General features: G+C 38.9%; 1 protein-coding gene across 1 annotated transcript in view; it reads left to right on the forward strand.

Annotated features, from left to right (window-relative positions):
• The window catches only part of LOC122815758 (kininogen-2-like), a 340,159-nt gene that overhangs the window by 286,888 nt on the left and 25,575 nt on the right, over nt 1–27,696 (forward strand). The window contains exon 8 of the mRNA XM_044088520.1: nt 24,676–24,786. Within this exon, the coding sequence (XP_043944455.1) occupies nt 24,676–24,786 (111 nt within the window). The remainder of the gene's footprint in view (nt 1–24,675; nt 24,787–27,696) is intronic.

The following is a 27,696-nucleotide window of genomic DNA, read 5'->3' on the forward strand; positions in this document are numbered from 1 at the left end:
TTAGAATTTACTAACTGGAATGAAGTTAAGTACAGAAAACTGAATTCACAATGAAAAAATAATAAAAATGAGAGAGCCCCCAATATATATATATATATATATATATATATATATATACACACACATATAAAAGGCCCCAATGAAATTTAAATGTGGAGAGTTATATTGAAGAGGACCATTTCCATGCCAGCCAAGGATGCCAATCAGTAAACATATATAAATAATATAAATAAAAAATAAAGCATTCCAAAATGCAAAGAAGTATTCTATATATGAAAATATTGAACAGAACAAATCTAAATCTCATATGAAGCCAGTAAAACACTAAAGACAAATCTTTCAGATAGCATGTAGAGTACATTGTCTTTATAGTATATATCATACACACTATTTACAATGCTTATAAGAAGAGGCAGAGTGGAGGAACATTGGAGAAAGAGAGAAAGTAAGGAGGTTTAAAACAGTAGAAGGGGGGAGAAGTAAGGGGTTCCATGTCCATAGGTGGAAAGTAATAAAAGGACAGTGTGAATGTAAAGTGAAGGGTTCATTGTTTAGTAAGGTGCTACCCTGTATCATGTGTTCTTGCTTTGGTAAATTGCTAATTCACCTGATAACTTTTACAGAATTAATGCAACATTTATACATAATCAATACAGTACAAATGACAGATAAATGTGCATGATGGTTTCATTCTGTAACTAGCCACATTTCTTTCTGGGTTTAGACACATTAAAACAACACATTGCAGACTATCGCTGAATTTCTTTTGTAGTAGCCAGATCTATATGTAGATGTTCATCTCAGTATTTACTGTTTCAGTCCTTGTGTTTGGGATATCTTGCATGAAGGGTAGCCTATGGCCAATGCAGATTCTAGAGCTTTAGCCTCTCCCTCCTTCAGTCAATGCCCTCTCACCAAGACATAAGGACATCTGAGGTATTAAAGGTGCATTGTCCAATAGTGTCTTCAGATCTTTCTTGCCATGCAGTGTGAATACTCATAGGTGTTTCAAAGTACAGTCCAAAAATTGTTCACTGTCTTTTGATAAGCTGGATAAAATCCAGGATAAGTCTGCCATGGGGGATTTTTCTTATCTTGTAATCTGATGGATTGCTTGGTTTATTTCTGATTCTGAATCTAGTTCTGAAAAAAAAAATAGTGTTTTTGTAAGTAATAACTGTGTGATACATGGATAACAAATCATCCACTTTTATACTGGTTTTCTATTTTTGCCTTAGCACAAAGCACTATATGGACTCTTGTCCATACTGTGCTTCTGTCATGCTGAGGATAATCTAAAAAAAAATGTCAATTTCTCTAGGACTTTGCATCCAAAAATGGGGCACATGGCTAGCTCTGTTCCTACATGCCAATCTCTCAAAGCCTCTGGGTGCCTCCAGCCAAAGAAAAACACACTGATAAGGAGAAACATTGGGAGACCTAGAACATTTCAAATGAGTCCATATTCCCCGGGTCTGGTGGCACTGTATGTGGAGAGGTACGTTTGCACCCCTCCATCTTGGAGTCATATTTGGCTGAGGTCTCTAATGCAAACTATACACACATGTCTTTTGTGCTTCCTTCCAGACTAATGTGTCTGACATGCCTCTTGAAACCAAAGGCCCTTTGGTTTGGAAGCTTGAATTGTGATTCCGGAAAAGGAAAATAGGATCCTCAGATTGATAGTACACAAGAAGGTTTCTGCTGACTGCAAAGAGGTTTTGGTCCTCGGCCTGCAACACAAGGCCTGTAGGGCTGTTGCTTCTGATGTCACGAGACACCAAGTACTGAAGCATAAACCAATGCTTGCCAACTTGATTCAGCTTAGGTTTGACAGTGCCTCTTCCCATTCCACTTCCCAGGCTTCTGTTGACTCACTAGCCTGGCTGGCTGAGGTCTTCATATTCTTTGTGAAGATCAAAAAGCCAGACATGGACACTCATAAGGTGTCTGGAGCCCCATCAAAAAAGGAAGGTGTACCCTCTGCAAGAGGACTCTGGTTTCCATGAGTCAGAAGCAGATGAACTGGCATATGTGGGCCAGATCCCATCTGCTGAAGCCTATGATTCTGACACCAAAGACACATTATCATCTACCTCTTCACCAGAGGAGACATACTTCACTGGATTAAAGTGATATAGTGGACAGGCTGAGATGATCCCAACCAGATCATACAAATGGATGAAGAGTATTCTGAAGGCATGCAAAGATATAGAGCTTATATGGGTTTGCCTGAATCTAGATCTCTAGCTGTTTCTCTCATGCTTGATGTCCTGGAAGATGTACTCAATAATGTATCTCTGGAGCCTGATTCCATTCCCCTTGCTCTCAGGGAGCCTGAGCATTTCTACAGGGTCAAAGATTCACATACGTATCTTTATAGGCAACCTTAGGGTGACAAGCCCAAGGGTCTCAGGGTCCTGACACCCATGGGGATCTACCAGAAATCACCTAGCTACTCCCTACTGTGCCATCTGTAAGCCCACATTTACCTATTCCCCCTTCATTCCAACTCTGTTTCTCCCCCCAGAAAAAGCTAGAGAGTGCTTATTCTTCTTTATAAGAAATTGGGAAGGAATTACCCAAGACCAGTGAGTGCCAAATGTCACCCAAATAGGGAACACATTGCAGTTCCAGGACATTCAAAATGTTGGAAGCATTCCATTAATCTCCAAGAACAAAGTGGCCCTCACCTGCAGTAGTTCAGGAAATGATACAATCCAGGGTCATAGAAAAGATTCCTCTAGAAAAGGAAGGACAAAGATTCTACTCAAGTCTCTTCTTAGTCCGAAGGAAAGACAGGCCATAGAGGCCAATCTGAGGCCTTTCCTGTCTAAACAAATTCCTTAGGGCTCCAAAGTTCAAAATTCTTACACTCCAAAGCCTGTCACTACTTTATCCTTCACTTGTATTCATCATCACCCTAAATGTGAAGGATGCCTACCTTCATATTCACAGTCCCAGGAAGCACAGAAAATTCCAAAGATTTGCAGCAGGGCAGAGATCATGTCCATTTCACATTTTTACCCTTTGGATTTTCTACTACATTCAGATTATTTACAAAATGGCTGGCTCCAGTGATGGTATATTGCAAGCCAAAGGATGATGCAAATTACTCTTACTTGGACAATTGCCTGAACCTGGCAGAATCCCAGTAGAGCATCTTCAAAGCTCTGGACTTCACTCTGACTTGTTTCAATAATCTGGGAAATAGTCAACAAAGAAAGGTCATGCTTGAACGACTCAAAAAATCTGTTTTTCTTGGGGGCATGTCAGGACATCACCTTGGGAAGAGACTTCTTTCTACAAGACAAAGTCACCCATTTGACCCAGTACTTCAAAAGTATTCTGCAAGAGACAGAAACCACTGCCAGAAAGTTTTTAAGACTGCTAGGCTTCATGGCATCATGCATTAAAATGGTAGCCTTGCTTCACCTGCACATGAGGAAGCTCCAGTGGTTCTTGGGAAATGGACGTTGTCAGAATACCCATCACTCAAAGAACAAAATTCTTCTTCTTCTTCCTTGCATCAGAGGAGAGATCATAAAGTGGATACTTGAATGTGCTCAGAGTCAGGGAATACCATTCAGGACACATCTACCTACAATGATTCCAACTAGAGATTCCTCAGACATGACTTTGGGATCTCATGTGGGAACCCTTCAAATCCAGGGTACTTGGGAAGACAAGATGAGGAAAAACATATTAACAGAGAAGAACTGATGGCAGGCACCCTTGCCGTGAAAGCCTTGACTCTCACCCTAAAGAAGGGAGTTATTCAAGTGAAGGGAGACAATGCCACAATCATATGGTACACAAATAAACAAGAAGGAGCACATTCATGCCTACTCAGCAGGGCTGGCATTGCAAGCCTGGGAGATAGATTTGAGGGCAGGTGTGACACTTTCTTCAACCCGTATCACCTCTCAGCAGAATGCATTGGTGGACAGGCTGAGAAGATCCTAACCAGATCATACAAATGGATGATAAATAGGGATATCTTTCTGTATCGATCTAGATTATGAGAGGTACTGAAGCAGACCTGTTTGCCTCCTACCTGAAAAAGGAACTGAGAAAGTTCTGTGCCAGGATAGCACCTCCAGAAGCCTGGAAAGCAGTTGCCTTCTCCTTTAATTGGACAGGTGTATTTCTTTATGTTTCTCCTCCATTTCCCTTGATCCCAAGGGTACTGCTCAAAATAAATGTGAGAGGAGAGCATAAGTAAGTCTAATAACACCCTTTTGACAGTCACAGCTCTCGTTTCCTGTCCTGTACAACCTGGCAAAAGGAAAGTGAAAAGTATTGCTTCAGTATGCAGACCCCTTCACAGAAAACAGGGGTTCCCTGCTACACCAAAACCTGGCAACTGTAATGCTGACAACCTTGATACTTTTATCTTGATTCCAGCTAGGCACAAGTATTCAGAGAATATTCTAAATATTAAGAAGGAAGCTAGGAAACCTTGCTCAAGAAAATCATACCTAGTTCAATGAAAAAAATTCTCCTTCTGATGCCACCTCTGGGGGCGCCATGACCCAAAGAAAGATAAAGTAATTGTGGTCCTGGTATATCTGTCAGTCGTTTACAAACTGGGTTTAGCTTATTCCTCTATTAAAGTGCGTACTTGTGCTATTTCATCCTATCTCCATGTGGATTGTCTGTGAATTGTCCATCTGTAGATTAGACCATCAGATAAACAGCTCTTCAAGGGGGGGGGGGGCATTTTATTTTATGCTGTCAAAGAAGAAGATTGCTGCACCATGGAATCTGAAGTATATATTAGAAAAATTGATCCTTACTCCTTTTGAATCAGTTGTTGTATTCTCCCTCTAATATCTATCTTGGAAGATGCTGCTTTTAGTAGCTATTACCACTACCAGAAGGATTTCTGAGCTCCATGCCTTAATGTTCAAAGAACATTTCCTAGTACTTCATCAAGGCAGAGTATCCCTCAGTAACAGCCTTACTTTCATGCCTAAACTGAGCTATGAAATTACCTTGAATCAGGTCATTCACCTCCGAGTTTTCTATTCAAAGTCACACCAACAGCTGAGATTTTACTTACACCAAACCAAGGAATTCTGAAAGTGTGATTAACTATTTGTCTGTTATGTTAAAGGAAAAGAATGTAGAGCTGTTAACAAGTACACACTTTTATAAATGGTTGGTTCACTTGCATTTTCCTTTGTTATTCTAACTATGGCAAGCCTATTTCTGCCCAGAATAGGGCCCACACCACTACAGCCACTGCTGCCACCGCAGCCTTCCTTGGATGGAGAGGTTACTACCCAGGCTATCCTTGAATCAGCTATTTGGTCTTCTATGCAGAGCTATTCCAAACTTTACAACCTATGGCCAGTCCCTAGAGCCAGGGCAGGATTTGCTTCTACTGTCCTCCAATGCCTTATATCCAAATAACTTTTATTTTCCTCCCTAGTACATTGAGCTCTAGGAATCTTCACAATGTGAGAACTGTAGCAATGAAAAGTACAATAAACATAATACAGTTGTGAATACCTCTCAATCCTGAAACATCAAAAATCTGGACAAAGGCTCAAGAAAAGTAGGTACAAGTGACCAAAAAATGTTAAGCGGATTAACATAAAATTTGCATAATCATGTAACCCTGCCCACTCTTGTGAAATTGTGGCATATCAACATGGAGTCTAAAGTTACTAAATAATAATAAATAATGGCAGACATTTGAATTTCAGACTTCATATCCCTCAGAAAATACATAATAATGCAAAACCTGTTATTCTAGCAACTATCTGAGTTTACAGGAGCAATATTTAAAATCTGTCCCTCTTTTTGGGCCTTTGTCCCACCATTATTTTTGGTTTTGTCTAGATTTCTTGTTTTGTGAGATTGAGAGGTATGACAATGACTAACCTTCACTGTTTTGTCACAAAGTCACAAATTCTGTGATGTACACGACAAAATATATAGGTGAATTTAGGGAAACCAAGATCAGTGCACTACCCCAGTAAATAAATATAAATTAATATATATCAATCAGTATACTTGATAGGTATGGCATAAGAAGGGGAAAAACAGGAGTACTAATTTGGAAAGGGGATTAACTGGGTTATGGTGAGGACTACGCAGAGATTAGGCAAATGAGGTAGGGGGAAGAGTGGGCAGGTACGTGAAGAAATAAGAATAAGTTTAAAAATCAAGAAGGTAGGAGGCTACCCCACAGCTTGGATGAATAATAGAGAGTAAGAAATCTAGTCATAATTTTCATTATGTTTATGGAACAAAGACACCATGCTAAAAACTCTCAGTGGCACCCATCCCTTAAAAGTTCATACAGTTAGAGGACTCATTAAAGGCATACACTAAAATTAAATGTCTATAAGATCAGACATCATTTAGTGACTCATCTGATAACATAGACACCTTAGTTTATAAAAAAAAAAAAACATGGAAAATAATAAAAAAGTCAAGTCAGAAAATGATGGACTTTTGTGAAAGTTGCTTAAACTTTTGAAAGTAACAACAAATTCAGCAGGAGCTGTTGCCTGATGTGGGGACATGAGGAACCCCTAAACATTACAACAAAACAAAATGAAAAAAAGATTACTGCACTGATGTTGCTGCTCTCTAGTGTCCCCATTGAAGCACTACTATTAACTAATACAACTGAAAATCATGAACACACCCTGCTTTAATAAAACCATGTGGAGCTAGGTGACAAAGCTCTAGTTTGTTTTAATTGTAGGGGATACAGCTGTTTCTTAACAGCACAAGGATACAACCTCAAATCACTGCAAACTTGATAGACTTGTCTCCTACTGGAGAAACAGCCACAGGTAGATGCCGGGCACAATTTAGACCTAAACTAAGATACAGGCTCACCACATGTTTTCCTTTACCATAGGCTGGGGTTAAGCATTTCATGAGACTGGCTTCAGTTCCTCACAAAAAGTTAAATCACAAGTACGGCACGAGTCTGGAGCTGCTAGCTCTTTTCACGTTAAACTATTTAGGAAACACTAAGCGCATTGTTAAGTTGTTGCAGGAGCTGCTCTTCGCAACAATAAATGCTACGGGTTGCATGTAAATGATACTGCAATGGACGCATGCTTGATTTTAATTTCTGCTTTCCTTTTTGTCTTATTTGATGGGGTTATGTCATTAATTTGACCGGTTTGAGCAAATCACTGGGCTGCCCAAGTTGCTGGTGGCTTAGCAGAGGCAGATAAGCTTGCACCTAAATAGGGGTTTAGGAATATTGGGAAGGTAAATGCATTGGATTTTAGTATATTTGCAAATTATGCTGTTTGGTAGCAATTTAAGAAAGAACTTATGACTTTAGTATTCAGATATGTTTTTTAAATATTATGTGTTTATTTTTTAGCTCTTGAATGCTTTGCAATTAGTGTGTTGCAGCACATGTTTGCTCTGAACCTTATTTTGGAATTATGTGACTTTTTATTTATTTGCTTAACACATTTTCCTGGCAGTCCTGAGTGAATGAGGGGGAGTATCTGCTGAGACAGCGCTGTGTAAAGAAGATTTTGCAGCTGCACATCCATCAGTAGGGAAGGAATGTGCATTCTGAAGGCTGTTATCTTCACTTTGGTCATTTTTAGATACAGTGGATGCATTGTTTCTCTTGCACTGAATGTGTGTTTTGTTTACTTCATAACAAACTGCTTATTTTTATTTATTTATTTATTTTACATTTGTTGAACGGGAAATTCCGACTGGACTAGATTCATTTTCAGCGGAGGCCCGGGGAGAAAAGCTCCAGATTGGTTATCAAATAGTAATATATTTATACAGAGTTGTAAAAACAAAGTACATTATACATCAAACAATCAGATATTCACATTGAACTATAGAGACAGAACACTTTTCAGCAATTAGATATATTACAAATTGCAAGGATTAGGAGGTACATTCAGTCTGGAAAAATAGCTGAAAGAGTTTTAGTCCTGTAGAACATAACAGTGAATAGCTTGGTAGTTGTTCATAGGTAAGTAAGGGAAGGGATAGGAGAGCTTAAGTTAAGTAATACATGGACATAGCCAGGTATTCATCAGATGTGATTTGAGGGAGTTTTTGAAGTGTGAAGTGGTGGAGGCTGAGGACAGTGAAGGGGGAAGGCTATTCCAGTTTCTAGCCATGCTATGGGATTATAGTGATTTTCCTGCAGTATTGTTTGCCTTAGTGATGCAGAGGAGAGATTTGTCACTAGAGCGGAGTGGGCGATTTGCTGTGTAATAAGTAGTTGAATTAATGATGGGGTTTTATCAGGGTATTTAAGGATGTTGTAGGCAGTGAATAGCTGGTGGTAGTTAAGTAGTTGGGGTAGTTCTAGCCATTGTAGGTTCCTTAGAGCTAGACAGTGATGTGTTCTGAAGGTGGAGTTTTTAGCAAACTTGGCGATCTTGTTGTAACATGACTCGAGTTTGTCAAGGTTAGTTTTTCTGATGTTGGTGAAAATTGGTGCTGCATACATTAGTGTAGACAATAGGCGAGTCTGGGCTAGGGTGATTCTTGATTGATCTGAGAGGAAGTTTTTGTGCATGTATAGGGTACCCATTTTTTGTGAACTTTTTAGATGGTTTGGGAGATGTGAACTTCAAAGTGAAGGTTATTGTCAATTTCAATGCCGAGAAGATTGGTATGGATGGAAGAGGAAATGGTAGTGCCATTTTTAGAGGTGATGGTAAAGTAAAGAGGAGTGGTCCTTGATTTGTTGTAGGTAAATAGGAGTTAGCTTGGTCTTATTGGGGTTTAGGATGAGTTGGATATCAGAGATCTAGTTTTATACAAGTTAAAGACTTCCAGGGTGAGCTGTTGTAGAATGGAAGGAGATGGGGCTGTGCAGATCAAAGTTGAATCATCTGCACATTGAATCAGTGTGGCATGTTTGGTTGAGCTATGTAGATTATTGGTGAAGATAGAAAAGAGAAGTGGGCCCAGTATTGAGCCTTAAGGCACTCCTATGGTAGTTGGAAGTTGAGGGGATAGTACACCTTGCCATTGGACAGATTGTTGTCTGTCATATAGGTAGCTTCTAAACCAGGCTATAGTAGATGGGGCAAAGGATAGGGAGACTAGAGAGTCTAGTAGAATAGTGTGTGAGACCATGTCAAATGCCTTGGATAGATCCAAGAAAATGGCAGATGTAAAGTTATTGTTGTTCCTGTGTAGTTTAATTAGATTAGTAAAAGAGAGAAGAGCAGTAGTTGTGCTGTGATGGTGGCAGAAGCCATGTTGTGTGGTGGAAAGGAGTTTATGTGTGTTCAGAAATTTCATGATTTGATGGTGTATACACTTCTCTAGTAGTTTAGACAGGGGGGGGATAGAATGGCAATGGGTTGGTAATTTGAGAAGTCATAAGAGTTACCGCATTTATGAAGAGGGATAATATATGAAACCTTCCAGAGTTGTGGGATATGCGATTCCTGTATGGAGCGGTTAATGAGGATGGAAACAGGATAAGATACAGAGTCAGCAGCCATTTTTAGGAAGCTAGCTTGTAAGTTATTGGCTGCAAGAGTGGTAAGTTTCAGTTTTAGAAGGAGTTTTTAATTGTGGAGGTGGGGAGTGGTGATAGATTAAAGGGGGGAATGTTTTCTAGATGATTCGCTGTGGTGTGAGAGGGGCTATTTTTGGATAGTTGGTTGGATAATGCTAGGATGGATTTTGTGAAGTGGCGGTTAAATTGAGTTGCTATGTCCATAGTGTTATTGGTGGAATTAAGAGCTGGAGTAGCAGTTTTGCCTGCTTTTAGTAAGGAATTGATTGACTGCCAAACTTTTTGTGGGTTTTTTGAATATTTGCTTTGGGCACCTAGGAAGTAGTTCTGTTTATCAAGTTTGGTTTGTTCCTTGGCCTGATTTCTAAGCTGTTGGTAGTTTTGTTTGGAATGGGTGGTGTTTTCCCTCTTCCAGATTTTCCAGGCTTTATCTCTGGATTTTAATAGGGCTCTAGTTTCTCTACTTAATCATGGAGCATAGTTTGCTTTCACTTTAATTTTTCTAGCAGGGGCGAGCCTGTTAAGGACACTGGTAAAAGTGCTATTAAAGTAGTCAACTGCCTGTTCTAATCCGAGGGTTTTTAGTGGCTCCCAGTTACAATAGCTTAGAACAGTGTTAAGATCATAAGGGTTTAGATTTCAGTCATCTCGTATTAGTCTATGAGCTATGAGCTTAAGTAGGTTACTGCATTTGTGTAGCAGGAATGTGGGGAGGTGGTCACTGAGACCATCTGGCAGACAGCCTGTCTGATAGTTTTGTTTGGGGTAATTGACCAGTACCCAATCCAGAATGGATTGTTTTTGTGATCTTTTATCTGTTCTAGTGGATTCTTGAATGAGTTGAGAGAACCCATACAGGTTAATGTGGTTAGTGGGGTTATTGGAGTTGCAGGCTAACCAATCAGTATTTAGGTCTCCTGATAGGATAGTTTCTTGTGGTAATTTATCTCTTGTCCACTGTAAGATATCTTCAGTTATGGGAGAGTTATTTCCTGGAGGTATGTAGCAGCAGAGAATGTTGATTTTTTTTTGTTTTGTTTAAGTATAGGGTTGAAATTAGGGTTTCAGCATTATTAAATTTAGGTAGAGGGGTTTGAAGGGGTTGGAGGTTGAGTGTATTTTTAAAGAGAATGGCTATCCCTCCTCCTTTCCTAACTACTCTATCAAGTTTCAGGATATTATAGCCTGGGGGGAGGAACTCTTCATTTTGTATGCTAGGTTTTAGCCATGTCTCTGTGATGGCCAGTATGTCAAGAGCATAGTGGGTTATAAATGCATGTAGATCAGGTACCTTGTTAGCAATGCTTCTTGTGTTGATATTAAGAGTTAATAGGTCAGATATCTGTTTGGTTTTGCATGGACCTGGGTTTGGGTGTATGTCACCAGAGATAAGTAGTCTGTTTATGGTTGATAGTAGGTGTTTGGTTATGTGTGCTATTTCTATGGTTGATCTATGTGAGGTTCTTTTAGTGTTGCATCTTGGTATGTAAATATTGTGTATATATAGTGTAGTACTGACATTTAGAATTGTAGAGCTAATGGAGAAGTTTAAGTGTTTTTTTGTGAGTGTGGTAGTTTGTGTTGTGTGGAATGTGGTGTTGTGTAGAGGTAAGTTGGTTTGTATGGATGTTATGTAGGCTAGTGATGTGAGGGCTAATAAGAGAGATGCTAGTGTGATTTTCATGCTATATAGTAGTGGTGCTTGGGTGATGGCTGTAAGGTGTCTGAGTTGATGAGGTGAGTGTGGGTTTGTAGCTAGAAGGTATGATGTTGGGTAGGTGATTGGTGTAGGTAGTGGTCAGGTGTTGAGGGTTAAAATAAATGTAGGTATAGTAGGGGTGGGTGGGAAATGGGGGCAGGGTAGGGGAACGTAGAGAGCTGAGCAAAGCGAGGTGAACGGAGAGGGGCCTGACCAGGCGCGAGATTGCAGAGACAATCAGTCTGTTTTTTTCAGGGTAGGTAATGGCCAAGACTTATCTATAATTATTTATTTGCAAATTTCTTTGAAATGTAGTTACAGGATTAGTTGGGGGGCTTACTATGACACTGCCAGTGATGCAGATTCCTGAGTGGTACTTTACAGACGTGGTAACCCAGAATGTAAAACAGAAAGCAGAAGAGCAAAATTAACCTTGTTTCCTTGTAATTTAGGTAAGTCTTTTACATTAAATGACACTTTAACTACTTTAGATTGCAATAAGTTGCAATTGGCAGTCTCCTCTGCATTGCAAGGCTTTCAATGGGATGGGCTGGATTAGGCTAGAAGGAGAGAGAAAATAATCCTAGGAAACAAGGAGATATGGGTGTAGGTTAGAATGGTAAGAGAAACACCTTTTCTAGTCAGTTTCAGTTTTCTAGTACAAGCACTTTAAAATACATTAAAATAGCTCTGTTGATCAATTAAACATTTTCAGGCTATGTATCACTATTAATGTCCCTAGAAGTTACCGGAATGCACTTTAACAGCCACCTTTCATTTGTAAGACAGAAATCAAATACTAACTAAAATTAGGCTTCTACTTGTACAACCACCTTTCATTTGTAAGAAAGAAATCAAATATTAACTAAAATTAGGCTTCTACTTGTACAGCAACAACATAACCTGTAGAGCATGTATACGTTGGTTAAAAATGCACGTGTTTTTTGTACTGGATCTTCCTTTCCTCACTATTGTGCAAGCTGCACACTACAAGTTATATTGTAAGGCTTTGTACCTCTCATCTGCTATGATTTATGTACAACATTGTGAATTTCCCTGAGATTTAACTTTGTTCTTTCAAGATTTACGGGTCTTGTTAATAAGGAATTACGTGTTTGCGATTCTATACATAATAAAATAATGGAAAACCTGTACAAAGACTCTTGCAGTTGAGAAGATTAGAACTCTCCATTCAGGGGCTGTGGTCCACAAACAAATTTTGCACTTTTAACTATTCATACCTGTCAGATCTAGAAATAGGCATGTCCTCATTCTCAGCAGTTCCTCCTTCCCATTTGGATTCCACAACTTGCATACTTTATTGATGCAACAACTTCCCATTACCTGCTATTTTTTCCCTATAGTTTCAAGCTGATGCCGCTGTTTACAACTCACAGACTGACCAGCAATCCTCTGTAAAAGTTCCCTGACTACTAGCAATGTCACCACCCATGCTTTGAAAGTCCTGCCCCAGTCTCTGAGTTTGACAGGCAGTCAGGCACTACCTCACAAAGTTGATGTCACCACGCTTTGCCCTGCATGTTGATGATGTTGTGGGATATGCTGGTGATAAGTGATGATGTCAGCCATAACTTAAAATTGTAAATAAAAATAAAAAATCGGGAATTGAAGGGGCCGTTTTGAAATTCATGGCACCCAATTATTTTGCCCTGAAAACCAGTAAATAGCGAGGAATTTGGTACAGCTGAGAGGTATGCAGTTGTATTAGGAACTTGACCATATATGTAAATATTCAAGTAGATTCAGCATTGTAATGTAGGTACCCTTCTTCATTTCCCCTTTCTGACATTCTCTGTGTTTTCCTATGGGTTGGCTGGCTGCCTAGTTTCCCATCACCTACTTTCCCTCTCATTTTGCCACCAAATCAAGTCCCATACCTCTCAACCTGCACACATTGAAAATAGGAACAAAGGCCCTTGAAAAACAGGAGCATCCAGCTAAAAATCTGGACATCAAATTAGCATAAAATTTGAATACCAAATAGCAGATAACTCTTCCCTCTACCAGTAGAAATTTGGGATACTGCTCAGAAACACGTTAAAAAAAGTGACAAAAATGACGGAAAATATAAGCACATTAACAAAGAAAAAGTATAAAATCTGTAGACTTTAAATAATTTTGTCACAAAAATCTGCCATACAAAGTTATTTATTTTTGTTTTAGAAAAGGGGATTTGTAAGATGTGTCCTCTTTCTTTAAATTATTGTTGCCACTAGTATGTTGGTTATGTGGTTTTCTGTGCATTAGACAGCTTCAAAAATCACATGTGATGAAGGGAATTCAGAAAATTGTGTGAAGGAGTAAATTGAGCCTGAAAATAGGAACATACCTCCAAAAGTAGGGATAGCCTAAATTATGCCTGAAAATAGGGATGCTCTTCCAAAATAGAGATAATTTAAAGGTCTGTCCCATCCCTCCATTGTCAGTCTACGACATGGAGAGGGATGATTGGAATTCTTTGGGGGTGGACATAGAGCACATGGGACTATACCATTTGGTCCACTGGGGCTCTAGTGCCAAAGACCTTTGCCTGACAATTTGAGGAACAAGAAAGATCTGAAGATGTCATCAGCCAGTGCATCCTTGATACCACTAATGTCCTTATGCTTTGATGAGAGGACATCGGCCAAAATCCTGGGAAAGGCTAAATCTCTGGATGTTGGGCTAGATGTGGACTACTGTGCATGAAAGATATCCCAAATGTGAGTTCTGCAACAGTGAATCTACCTGAATATCTACATTTAGGGTAAGCTCCTAACACAACTGTATTTTCTACATTTTTTCTCTTCCTCCTTTATTTTCCATTTAAAGATTATCCTCCCAATCATACCTCTCTAACTGAAGACCATAAAAATTACTACAAGGACTCTTGAAAAGTAAATACATCCAGACAAAAATTGAGCCACTTAATTAGCATAAAATGTGACTACAGAAATAGCACATAATGCTTCCAACTTCCAATAGGTTTGATGAATACTACTCAGAAACACAATTTAAAAAAAATAAGAGTGACAAAAATAATGAAAAATATATGCATGTTATCAAAGTCAGTGCCAGTGGTCTAACAGGCAGTGCACTTGCCTTTGGTGCAGAAGGTTGTGGGTTCTATCCCCACACCAAGTGAATGGATTGCTGACCCTGCAATGCAGCATCAAGAGGATGTAGTACTCCTGGCTGTGCCCTCCTTCTAATGAGATGTAAAAAAAAATCACTTAGCATGTGTCAAAAAAGTAGGGTATGTTCCCTGATGCCCTAGCCAAATGTCCCCTAGTAATATAAATACCACCTCATGTCTCCGCTAAAGAGACCACTAACCTGGTCAACAAAGGATAAATCATTAGAATTTGTAGACTTTAATGAATGATATTATAAAAATATACCTCACCAAGTAATTTATTTTTGATTCTGAAAAAGGGAGATGTGTAGGTTCACTTTCTTTAAATTATTGGTGCCACTAGTGTGTTATTCCTGTAGTCTGGTTTCTTGGGTGTCATGTGCTCAAACAGTTTAAAAAGCTTTTGTAATTGGGGGTGAGATTCAGAAAAACTGTGTGAGGGAGTAAATCCTGCACTTCCATTAAAATATTTTTTTCCACCCAGTCAGATTTCCTGGTCATCAAAAACAATAAATAATCAAGCCTAAAATAAAGAATGTACCAACAGAAATAAGTACATCATGTGAAGAGGTAAATCAGTCCTGAAAATAGGTACAAGGCTCCAAAATAGGAAGAGCTGAGAGGTCTGCTCCCTATCCCTTACACCCAAACCTCCCTTTGAAAAGTCAATCTGTTGGAAATAGCAGGCATTTATATAAGGCATACCATGTAAATGCAAGGACCTGAAGCTGTATTAGCATCAGGTATACCGCAATGAGTTTTAAGGAAATTGCTTTCTCAAACTTTAACTTTGAATCTTGAAAATATTCTAACAAATGGGTTCTCTGTAGTTTTTGATATGCTGGAAAAAATCCCTTAATATGTACACATAAAGCATAGAAAGTGCTCTGCTGTGTAACTGTTTAATACTTTTGGCAAGAGAAATTATGTGAAAAGTTCTCATATATTTGCCTGTATCAGTTATACTAATACACAACACATTCCATTTTCATTGTTCATAGTATCCAGAACTCCTGGGTTGCTTTTCCCATCAGTATAGCTGAAGTTTCTACTAGAGTCTACATAAGTCTACCTCTCACTGGGGAAATGTGGTGGCTTGGTGGTAAGAACGGACCCTCACTGAACTATGGGGTGAGGCTCACTCCTGAGCTATGGTCACTAATTGTGTAGAATCTGCATGTTCTCCCAATTTCCAACGTTTGACTGATTTCTCTTACCTGTCCATTTATATTACAGTTACCTCTGCTCTTGTGACCTGTATGATGTTTGGAAAGGGTCCAAAAAATACCAGCTCACCTACATGGTTAAATGAATAAGTTAAAGTTTAAAAGCCTAATGGAAAAACATAGTTGTTGAATCAGAATTACTTAAGTCACTTCCCTGAGCATTCTTTCTACATGTGTAGTGGGAGTTGGATCTATGTTATATGTTCAAACGCTTATTTGTTCAAACCACTAATGCTCGACCGTTAGTGATCGAACAATTAAATGTTCGAACATATAAACAATTAATTTTTATTAAAAAAAAAAAAAAAAAAAAAAATGTAAAGGGTGTAAGCAGGGGGGCAAGCCACCCCACTACTTAAATATACCAACTCCGAGATCGCACTTCAGTGTGCTACAGTGCGGAAATGGAAAATTTCCCATTTCCTACACTGAGCGTGTTCTTGGAGTTGGTATATTTAAGTAGCGGGGGGGTGTGGGGAGGCACAGCACCCCATGTGGGGGGTGCAGGGGGGCTTGCTCCACCCCGCTTACACCCTAGTTTTTTTTAGTTTAGTTTTTTTTTAATTTTTTAAAATATTCGAACATTTAAATGTTTAGTCACTAAAGGTCGATCTTTAGTGATTCGAACATTTAATTGTTTGAATATTTAACATAGACTCATGGGAGTCCTAGTGACAGCAGGTTAAGCAAACAGAGCAAACTTCCCTTTTCCTGAACACATATTACCACTAATCTTCTGGATTCACAATGATTCTCATACTAGCCAGCTAGTATGAACTCTCCTCATCTTCTGGTCTGCTTCAGAATCTCAACTTATTGGCCTATGTCCAGCACAAGTTCAGTGGTACCCACCTCAAGAACATCCTTATCAGGTTCTTGTTCTGTTTTGCCTCTCTTGATCTGAAGGAGCAGTGGCCATATTCTAAGGTTTTCTTGAAGCACTGAGTTCTACACCCTGCCATGAAGATTCATCCCAGTTATCTTGTAGAGAAACTTAATTTCCATCCCCCATTCCAGTAGTCAGGTAGTTTGGATTACCACCTATATCTTCAGGGCATAGTAGAGGATGAAGAGATTAACTGAGTTGTAAGCTGTGAGCTTTGTCCAATAATGCAATGTCCACTTCATCAAAACAGATTGATCTATCACTCTCAGGATTGTGACTGCTGCCTCAAACCACTTGTCAGTCACATACTGACCCTTGACGTCACTTGTGAATGGGATACAAAGGCACTTAGACTACACGGCTAAGAGTAGCTGTTAACACTCTCCAGCTGAAGACAGCAATCCACTCATTCAGTTCAGAGTACCATCAACTCAGATTTAGAAAGGAGTGATGCTAAGTTTTTAAAACACACATAAGCAACAAAACATGCGTCAACAGCGTGATGTCTAAACTACTCGTATAAGCATCGGTCAACACACAAAAACAAAGGGAATCGATGTTCGCAGTAAAAGTACTATATTATCTTCAACATTAGCTCAGGGTCTATGTTATATATTTCAACTTTCAAAATGTCGAATACCATATGTTTAAAGTTCGAATATATAATAAAAAAAAAAGAAAAACATACCTTAACAGTGCAAGCAGGGGGCAAGCCCCCCTGCATCTCCCACACCCCCCCTACTTAAATATACCAACTCTGAGACCACACTTCCTTGCAGAAAAGGAAAATTCTCCTATTCTGCACTGCACGGCGACATTAAAGTCAACCTTCGAACACTTGAAATGTCGATCATATGGTCTCGACCATATGACGATAGACATTTCAAGCATTCGTTTATTTGACATAGACCCTTAGCTCACCAAAGATAGTGACAAACTCTGAGTAATGGTTACTGTCATCCCCATACCATATAACCCTGTCTGTAGTTACTATCTCAACAAACAATAGGCAAAATTTTCAGATATGCTTCAATAATGCCTTCTCCTTTGCATGCTTTCACCCTGCAGTGAATACCACTGCATAATATTCTTAAAGACAGACATCTTCTCAACAGACTCAGAAGACCAGTAACCGAAACGAATCCAAAAACAAAAAAAAGAATAAGAAAAATGGACACCCAGAATGCTTATGGAATCTTTGAGATTTAATTTCATGCAACACAAACTAAACACTTTTGTGCCAAAACAAACTGAACTTCATCAGCTTTGGTCTCAATGTTATATGACTTAATCTGTGTCCATGTCCATTACTAGTTAAAACCCTACCGTTCAAAATGCATACATATTCACCTACAACCTGTACTACATCATAGTGGCTTCCATGTCATGCATCAATAAGGCTTGGCTGCCATTTCCCTCCTGGTTTCATTCTTTGAAGTGGCTCTGGCTTCTGGAATGGCTGAAATTGGAAGGCCTCCCATGTGGTGAAGCAGCAAGACAGAGATTTTTCTCCACTTACTGCATCTGTGACATTGAAGATGTCATAAAAGGGCCCCAAGTACAAGGTGAATTCTTGGCCCTCAGTGATGTCATATACAGCACCCACTATGGTCAACAATGCCAGCATTGTTAGACTGACCTGAAATGACACCACCCTGATCTACTCTGCTAATAATAATAATAATAATAATAATAATAAAAGTTAGGGAGAGGCAGCCTGAGTACTAGTAAGGTTATTCCACTCCACAAAGGGGGATCCACCACGGACCCTAGGAACTATCTCCCCATTAGCCTGAACAGCCTGGTCTGCAAGGCCATGAAACATATCATCATGGAACTTATAAACAAAGATATTGGTAATCTCCAAACTTAGCACCCCGCCCAATTAAGGTTTGTAAAAGGCAGATCATGTCTCCTAAACCTGATAGACGACTTTGAAGCAGTCACCAAAGCCGTAGATGAGGGTAAGGTGGTTCACACAGCCTATCTAGATCTCGCCAAGGCTTTCAACACCATACTCCACTCTGGAATTATAGATAAACTCACTAAACTACTTATAAATCCCTATGTCACAAGATGGGTTGCCAACTGGCTCACTGACAGAACCCACACTGTGAAAGTAGCAGACTCCAAATCCGACTTCAGACCAGTGACAAGTGGTGCACCACAGGATTGAGTCCTGGGTCCTCTCCTGTTTGGTATCTACTTCTCTGAAGTACAGGCTAACACAGAAGGTCTTTGGCTAATGAAGTTCACAGATAACTGCAAACTAGGAGCCATAATCAAAACGCCTAACAATGTGGACATCCTACAAAAGGGTCTCACTGAGACAGATGCCTGGTGTCAAAGACATGACCTCAAGCTCAATGCCAAAAAGTGCATTGTCATCCCTTTTGGTAAAAACTCTATTCCCATGAACTACCTTTTAGGTGGTAGTCTACTTAACACCGAAAGTGTGATAAGAGACCTTGGGACTTGGGACACAGGTGGACAGTAGTCTCTCATTTGATAATCACATTGCCACAGTAATCAGGAAATCCTTCTACATGGCACACCTCATCACAAAAGTTTTCTCATCCAGGAAAAAAGAGGTCATTGTTCCCCTCTACTCATCACTCATTAGACTCATTATAGAGTACAACGTCCCTTTTGGTATGTACCTCACAAGACATCTACAACAACTGGAAGGCATGAAATACCTCACAAAGAGGATTACAAGCCTCAAACAGATACCCTACGCAGACCGTCTCAAAAAACTCCAGCTTTACTTCAACGCATATTGCCTACTCAGAGGCGATATCTGCAAAACATACAAAGCTATGTCAAACCCAGAGCTGTTGGACATGCTACACTTAAAGAAATCCCAATCCCTATGAGCTACATGCTCTAGGGACATAACCTTGTCAGCACAATAAACAGAACATGATGGAGTGATAGATTCCTGTCCCAGAGACTTTCCATACTCTGGAACAAACTACCTATCCATATCAAACAAAGCTCCTCATTAGCACTCTTCAAGAAAAATCTTGATGATTGGATGGGAAATAGGAAATTCACCCCAGGGATCACTTCTGTGGCTCTGCACGACAGGGGCACAGGTAAATAATTTTCTTGGGTGGCAAAAGCCAGGGTACCTTTTTGGCTATATTTATATAAGCCCTAGGGCCAATAGCCTAGTACCTACCTATGAACCTATGAACCTATGACTCCCCACTAACTGGTTTTAACAAATTAGGCCATCTGTGCACCTAGAATCAGTTTGCAATGTCCATGAGTATGCTGTTTATGTTTTTCATTATTTGAACTAATTCAAAAGAACAAGATCGACTGTCTGAGGAGGCAGGCAAGACTGTCCATGCATTGGGTTATGTATACTGTACGATCCACAGCCAGGAACTAATGATGACACAGTTTATTAAAAGATTTAGCGCTTTCCTGTAGATTATAACACCACTTCCTTCAGAATCCATTAAACACATTAACAGATACCTATTCATATATCCCTCCTCAAAAATCACATGTTCTAAAGCACCAATAACATCACAAACCTCATCAAACAATTTACATACATATTATATAATGAATATCTTCAAGAAACACATATTGTTCTAAAACTCTGCTGACAAATAATACAAAAAATAATTAAAACAAATATAAAAAATAAATATGTATTATTTAAAAAATACACCTATTTAAACTTTATGGGACATAAGTCTCAAAATACTGGAAATGGATGCTAGTTCATTTAAACCTGGTGGTACATAGGCATTTAATTTAAGTTGCCATAAAGTCTCTTTGTGTTCTATAATATCAGCCCTTGGCCCACCTATGGGATTTTTATGTACAGTGACCAACCCAAAAAATAAAAATTGGTGATCTGGATGTCTTGCCATGTGTTTGCACAATGAATTACTCTCCTGCCTATTCTTTATGTCATTCACGTGCTCGTAGATTCTATCCTTGAATCTTTGAGTGGTTTTACCAACATAAAACCCTTCACATTTCTGACATATTGCTAAATAAATAAGACCAACAGATCTACAGGTACAATGAAAGGAAGTACACACTACCTATTTGTTCACCTTTACACGACCTGCTTCTAAAATGTATTTACACTGGGTATATGACCTACACTTATATGTACCTTTTTGTTTATTACTATATTCCTTGGTCTGACTCCCATTCTCCAATATTTGTTTTAGGGATCTACCCCTTCTAAAAACCATCCTAGGTTCATGTCCCATTATTTCACTCATACCATCAAAACACTGGAAAATTTTCCAGTTGTCTTTTAGGATCCTATGTGTTTATATGTGTTTCTTGAAGATATTCATTATATAATATGTACAGTGGATATAAAAAGTGTACACACCCTGGTAAAATGCCAGATTTTGTGATATAAAAAATGAGACCACAATAAATCATTTCAAAACTTTTCTCACCTTTAATGTGACCTATAACCTGTACAATTCAATTGAAAAACAAACAAATCTGTTAGGGGAAAAAATATAAAAAAATTAAAATGTACAATAAGCTGGTTGCATAAGTGTGCACACCCTTGAACTAATACTTTGTTGAAGCACCTTTTGATTTTATTACAGCCTTCAGTCTTTTTGGGTAGAAGTCTATCAACATGGCACATCTTGACTTGGCAATATTTGCCTACTCTTCCTTGCAAAAGTGCTCCAAATATGTCAGATTGTGAGTGCATCTCTTGTGCACAGCCCTCTTCAGGTCACCCCGCAGATTTTCTGTTGGATTTATGTCTGGGCTCTGGCTGGGCCATTCCAAAACTTTAATTTTCTTCTGGTGAAGCCATTCTTTTGTTGATTTGGATGTATGCTTGGGGTTATTGTTGTGTTGAAAGGTGAAATTCCTCTTCATCTTCAGCTTTCTAGCAGACACCAGAAGGTGCTGGGCCAAAAGTGACTGGTGTTTGGTACTGTTCATAATTCCCTCCACCTTGACTAAAGCCCCAGTTCTAGCTGAAGAAAAGCAACCCCAAAGCATGATACTCCCACCACCATGCTTCACCGTGGGGATGGTGTTCTTTTGGTGATGCAAAGTGTTGTTTTTGCACCAAATATACCTTTTGGAATTGTGGCCAAAATGTTCACCCTTGGTCTCATCAGACGATAACACATTTTCCTGCATGCTTTTGGGAGACAATGTATTATTTTGCAAATTTTAGCCAGGCCTGGATATTTTTCTGTGTAAGATAAGGCTTCCATCTTGCAACCCTACCCCATAGTCCAGACATATGGAGAATACAGGAGACTGTTGCCATATGTAGTACACAACCAGTACTTGCCAGAAATTCCTGCAGCTCCTTCAGCATTGCTGTAGGTCTCTTGGCAGCCTCCCTGACCAGTTTTCGTCTTGTCTTTTCATCAGTTTTGGAGTGATGTCCAGTTCTTTGCAACATCACTGTTGTCCCATATTTTCTCCACTTTTTGATGACTGTCTTCACTGTGTTCCATAGTATATCCAATGCTGTGGAATTTTTTTTGTACCCTTCTCCTGACAGATACCTTTCAACAATGAGTTCCCTTCGATGCTTTGTAAGCTCTCTGCGAACCATGGCTTTTGCTGTAGCAACTGAGTAAATGTCAGGAAAATCTTACTAGGACAGCTGAACTTTATTTGGAGTTAGTCAGAGTCTCTTTAATTGATGGCAGGTGTATACCCAAGAAGATTGAATGCTGTAATTGAATCAAAAGGTGCTTCAACAAATTATTAGTTTAAGAGTGGTGTACACTTATACAACCAGCTTATTGTACATTTTTTATTTTTTATATTTTCCCCTAACAGATTTGTTTGTTTTTCAATTGAATTGTACATGTTATAGACCAGATTAAAGGTGAGAAAAGTTTTGAAATTATTTATTGTGGTCTTTTTTTATATCACAAAAACCTGGCATTTTAACAGGAATGTATACACTTTTTATATCCGCTGTATGTAAATTGTTTGATGAGGTTTGTGATGTTATTGGTGCTTTAGAACATGTGATTTTTGAGGAGGGGTGTAAGAATAGGTATCTGTTTAATGTGTGTTTAATGGATTTTGAAGAAGTGGTATTATAATCTACGCAAAAGCGTTAAATCTTTTAATAAACTGGGTCATCATTAGTTCCTGGCTGTGGATCCTTTCATTTATTTGTGGGTTCTCAGTTTTTGTGTTTTGGGGTTATGTATACTGTATTGCTACCATACCTGTATATCTCTGCTTCACCTGTTTAATGCAGCAATGCACAGGTTTGCAATGTTACAAATAATATACCCATTACATGTATGTTTGAATCATATAAATTGTAAATGCATGGATACATGGGTGTGCCAGCCTGGCACATTGATGAGCAGTGGAATGGGCACATAAGCAGTATAATCATATATCAGGGAGGATCATGGAGACAAAGATTGTCATAAAATCTTTGCAGTGGTTGTTGGGAGTATTAGGGGCTGTAGGTGTCAGGAGTGTTAGGGCCTCTTGGTGTCAGCTGAACTTGTTACTTACGAAGTGTAAGCATATTATATGTTTCAATATTCTGTGTTTGCAAATTACATGTGGTTTGTTGACCAGTCTGAACATTGCAGATGACACTACACTAATATTATTGTGTTTCTTTGTTTATTCCAGAGGATGCTTATGCTGTCCTGTTTCTTTTGACATCTCCCAGTCCTTCAGTGATTCCTCTGGCAGTTAACTGCATATTACTTTCAGTTTATTTACTCTCCTATTATTTCCTTCCCCAAGATAAGGCATTGAATATAGTGAGGTCAGTATGGTCCTGCATATGGCCAGTTCAGGTCTTGAAGGTCAACTTTTTAATGGACAGCAAGTAATTGGTAAGTGTCTTGAGAGTGAACTACTCAACTTATGCATTCAGAATATTTCCCTGGATTTGAAATTGTAAGTAGAGTTCCCATACTTTAGGTCCCTAACAAATGCATGCATAGAGTAGTTGCCTATAACCTGTGTGCTGTATTCTTGTAGCTTTCATGGTATGTTTCTCACACTATCTGTTTTCAAAAAACAGTGTGAGCCTGCCTTCCTTAATGTAAATAAAAACAACCTCTGAAATGAGTAAAGCAGTTGTGGATACCCTTGAAATGAGGACTATAATTTAGACCCTTGGTAGTGTAGAACTTTAATAACAAATTGGGGAATACATACCAAGTCCAAAACTACTGTACCTCAGATTATTTACCTTAGCCTCAAGGATTAGCAATGTTAGAGTTAGTATATGTAAGTAGCAGGGGTATAGGGTATGGGGGAAACCCACCTCAAAGAATGCTTTAAAGGCATAGCAGTTTTGACAGTTTGATCCAGAGGACTAAAGCTATGAGCTGCTAAAAAGCTTCATGCTATAGCTCAGGGTTTGATCCCTTCAGCCTCCATTTGCCCACTGTGTGAATATGAACAATTCATTTAGCCAGATGGTGCTCCTGGGTCACTCCTAAAAGAGATTTGTGCCTAGTAGATTATGCAGTTAACAGATTAATAAAACATAACAATTTTATGAATAATATACCTCAAATGCTGTTGTTTTGTGTTGAAATAACAATTTAATTTTTGAACTGACAGTACTTGCAGTATCAGGTTTCACACTTCAGATACAGAGTTGGCAGGTTCAAGAACTGGTTGACTTGTGCTGCCAGTGGTAACTGTGTACCATGACAGAGATGCCATAACCTTGTTAGTTTAGCCAGTAGATTATAAATCTTAATTTTAGGGTCATGGTCTCATGCCACTTTTTGAGAGGATTTCTAAATGGCCACACTAGAGAGAGACAAATTATTTCCTTCTTCTGTCATGTTCTGTAATAATTATTGTGCAACTTAAGTCTATTAGTTTATATACAATTAAATGAAGCATAAGAATTTTAAGAGTTTCTGTATGTTTTGTAATATTGTGCATTATTAATATTTTTAATCCTGCACTGTGAAAAAAACAAACAAAAAAAAAAAACAAAGACTAAGTGTAATGCAATAAAATGGGAGATTTGCACATTTATGATTATTCATTTTGTTTTATTTATATTTTGTTAACTGGGTAAGCAAACTGGTCCAGGAGCCCTTTTTAGCCATAGTCCAGGCCACAATGGCAAAAACAATTACAAGTAAGAAGTGGACTTAGGAATACAAAGAAAATAAAGCAACACCATTAAGGTATTTGACAAAGACTGCATGAACAATACATTTAAAACTGTGTTTTTTTCCTTTTTTTCTGCAGTCCATAGCTGGTGAAGAAATCACTGTACATCTTAAACTGATTGAGGTCAGTTGTCCTGCAGGTCATGGAAGTATCATGAAAAAATGTCCACCAAAGGACTCTAGAACAGATGTAAGTGTTCAGCCAATGTAGCTGCAGATGAAACAGTTGCTGTAAGACCAACTAGACAAGTATTTTGTGTTTCATTGTATTCTGTGTTACTTTAATACTTGTTTTAATACAAAATTTACATACGGTTCTACAGATCTGGGTGTTCTAGTGTTTCTGAAATGAGACCACTTGAAATATAGCATAGAACAAAACAGCATGGCTTTGACATGACCTATTTAGAAGGAAGAGTAAATTTAAGTGTTAGCTGGGTTGTCTTTGTTATAAATGCTGTTCATCACCACCTGCCTGATTCATTTCAGCCGTAGCACATCTTTGGACAGTAACAGTGGTTGTAATGAAATTGCATCAAAAGAGTGGTAGCGGGAGGTGCAGGACCGATTTTCAGTTTCTTTTGCAAACTTTGTACTTGCTTCTGTATGGAATTTGAAAAACTTTCTTTTGTAACCTTAAGTTATCATAAAATACTAGAAGCAGTGTATTTAGTATATTACAGACTCTTGAGGAGAGATCTATGCCTTGCTTTCTGAGCTATTAGGGATCTAGCAGTCAGCAGTCCTGCACTTTTTGTATCTACACAAATTGACTACACGCACAAATATCAGAAAAAGGGATCTAAATCTTCATCAGCAGATAAATAAACCAAGGTGGAGAGATATGTTCATTGCATAGCATCTTCTACACTTCTGGAATAGACTTCCACTAAGAGAGATAGGTTCATTACACAGCACCTTCCAAACCTTTGGAATAGACTCTCACTGCAAATTAAGCAGTGTGATACATTATCTTCCTTCAGATCAGAAATAGATGATTGGATGGATACTCATAAATTCACCCCTTGCTTAACTGGCCTAGCTCTCATAGAGAGAAGAGTATAACATTTCCATCGAATGGCTAAACATCGAACCCTAACCACCAAACGTTCATTCAGCAAACATTCATTTTTTCACCAGGGAAAGTAACTAGTTAGCCAGCGTATCCCCGTCTTACATAACGCAGTATTTCAAACCTACCCAGCTGGGGAGCTTCAACCCCCACACCCCCATACCACCCCTAACTATATATACCAACATTGAGACCTCACTACAGTGGGGAAAAGGGGAGATGGGGAAATGTTTGGCAACTAGTTACTTTCCTGTTTGCTGAATGAAGCTTATCTAACAATTATATTTTATTTTTTATCTGTAGAACATACTACTCACCATGCACACAGAATGTCTTATGCTGAGTTCCTTAAAAGAAATTTGTCCAAATCTCACTGCTCACAGCAGTCACTAAAACACACAACAGAAGCAACACCAAACATCTCGGATAAGCCTACTCCCAATGCTTTCCAAAGAACAAAACCCATAAGGCAAGCATGTAGTTTACCTAATGCTCTTCTCATTGGGGACTTCATTGTGTGACATATAATGGGTAAAACATTTTCTCAACATCCAATTTGCCACCGTAAGGGAAGAAAAGGCTCAATTTTTGAATTCTAGGATAGACAGATAGATAGATAAGAAGTAAAAGCTGCGAACTGTAGTAAATGCACAAGTAAGTCCCTGGGAACAGATGGCATTTTTATAGAAGTCTGAATGATGGAAGGGAAGAAATTGATAAAGATTTGCAAGACATTGTTTAATATTGCACCAAAAGGGGCAGATGTGCCAGTGTGTTGGAGGAAAGTGATTGTAGCAGTACTGATGAAAGAGGGGAAAGATCCCACAGACCCTTTGTCATATGGACCAACTTCTATTTTAAATCATGATTATAATGTTTTATGCCTGTATTGTCTAAGATAATAACAGAAATTTTACCAAAATTGCTTGACATTGTTCAGTGTCATTTTGTGGAATGGGAGAGACATTAATAAAACAATGATAATTCAGAGGGAATCAGAACTTAAAAAAAAACATTGCCATTCATATGTAGTTACTAGGAGTCTAGATCAACTTCCCAATTGTCCCAAAATAATGTCTGGTTATATGACTTGCTCAGGCTCACACAGTAGGGAAATGAAGGCTGAGGGAATTAAACCCAGTACCACAGGAAGCAGATCATTAACAGCCCATAGTCTCAATCCTCTGTGCTAACTTCCAGATGTTACTGGCATGTCTGGATGTGGATAAAGTGTTCAACAGGGTCTGTTGGCATTTTATGTGCGAACAATGGCAAAATTTGATTTCCCACTAAAATAATGACTTAATAAGGAGAATATGTAAAGGGTGAAAAGTACTATTACTGAGATTCAGTCTGAGTAGGGGACCAAAGTAGGGATTTCCTCTTTCCTCCAGTTGCTGTTCACCTTAAATTTGAAGACCTTGTAAGAAAATATGGAACTCACAAATCATAGGATCATAGGAGGTTACTAGGCTATTGGCCCTAAGATCACTACAAGCTTAGCCATGTTATACCCTTGTTCCCCTATGGACCAAAATATATAGTCTGTTTGCATGCAAATCGAAGATCAACACTGGCTGCCCCTGTCAAACAGGGACATAGGTGCAACCCCCAGTGTAAATTTATGGTTTCCCATCCAGTTGTCCAGGTTACACTTAAATACGGTAATTGAGGAGCTCTGTTTTACATAAAGTGGGAGTTTATTACAGAAGAATGGCAACCTCTGGGAGACATATCTTTCTCTCCAACACGTCCTGTTAATATCGCAGGTGAGGTTAAGATCCATAGAGCGAGTGAATCTTGTCCCATTGGATTTACAGATGTGCAGCAGCTTCATCAAGGCAGGATCTGAGACTGCTCTGTAGGCCAAGCACAAGTCACCTCTAAGCAGTCTATACAATACTGAGTAAAGTGAAAGGGCCTTCAGTCTGTCCATGTAGGTCATGTGTTGTAGGCCATTATTTTTTTTGGTGAGAAACCTCTGAGGTCTCTACAGTTGCTGCAGCTATTTGGTGAGGTACATACAGA

The sequence above is a fragment of the Protopterus annectens genome, chromosome 11.part0, assembly GCF_019279795.1.
Source record: "Protopterus annectens isolate FY-2018-M chromosome 11.part0, PAN1.0, whole genome shotgun sequence".
Taxonomy (NCBI): Eukaryota; Metazoa; Chordata; order Ceratodontiformes; family Protopteridae; genus Protopterus; species Protopterus annectens.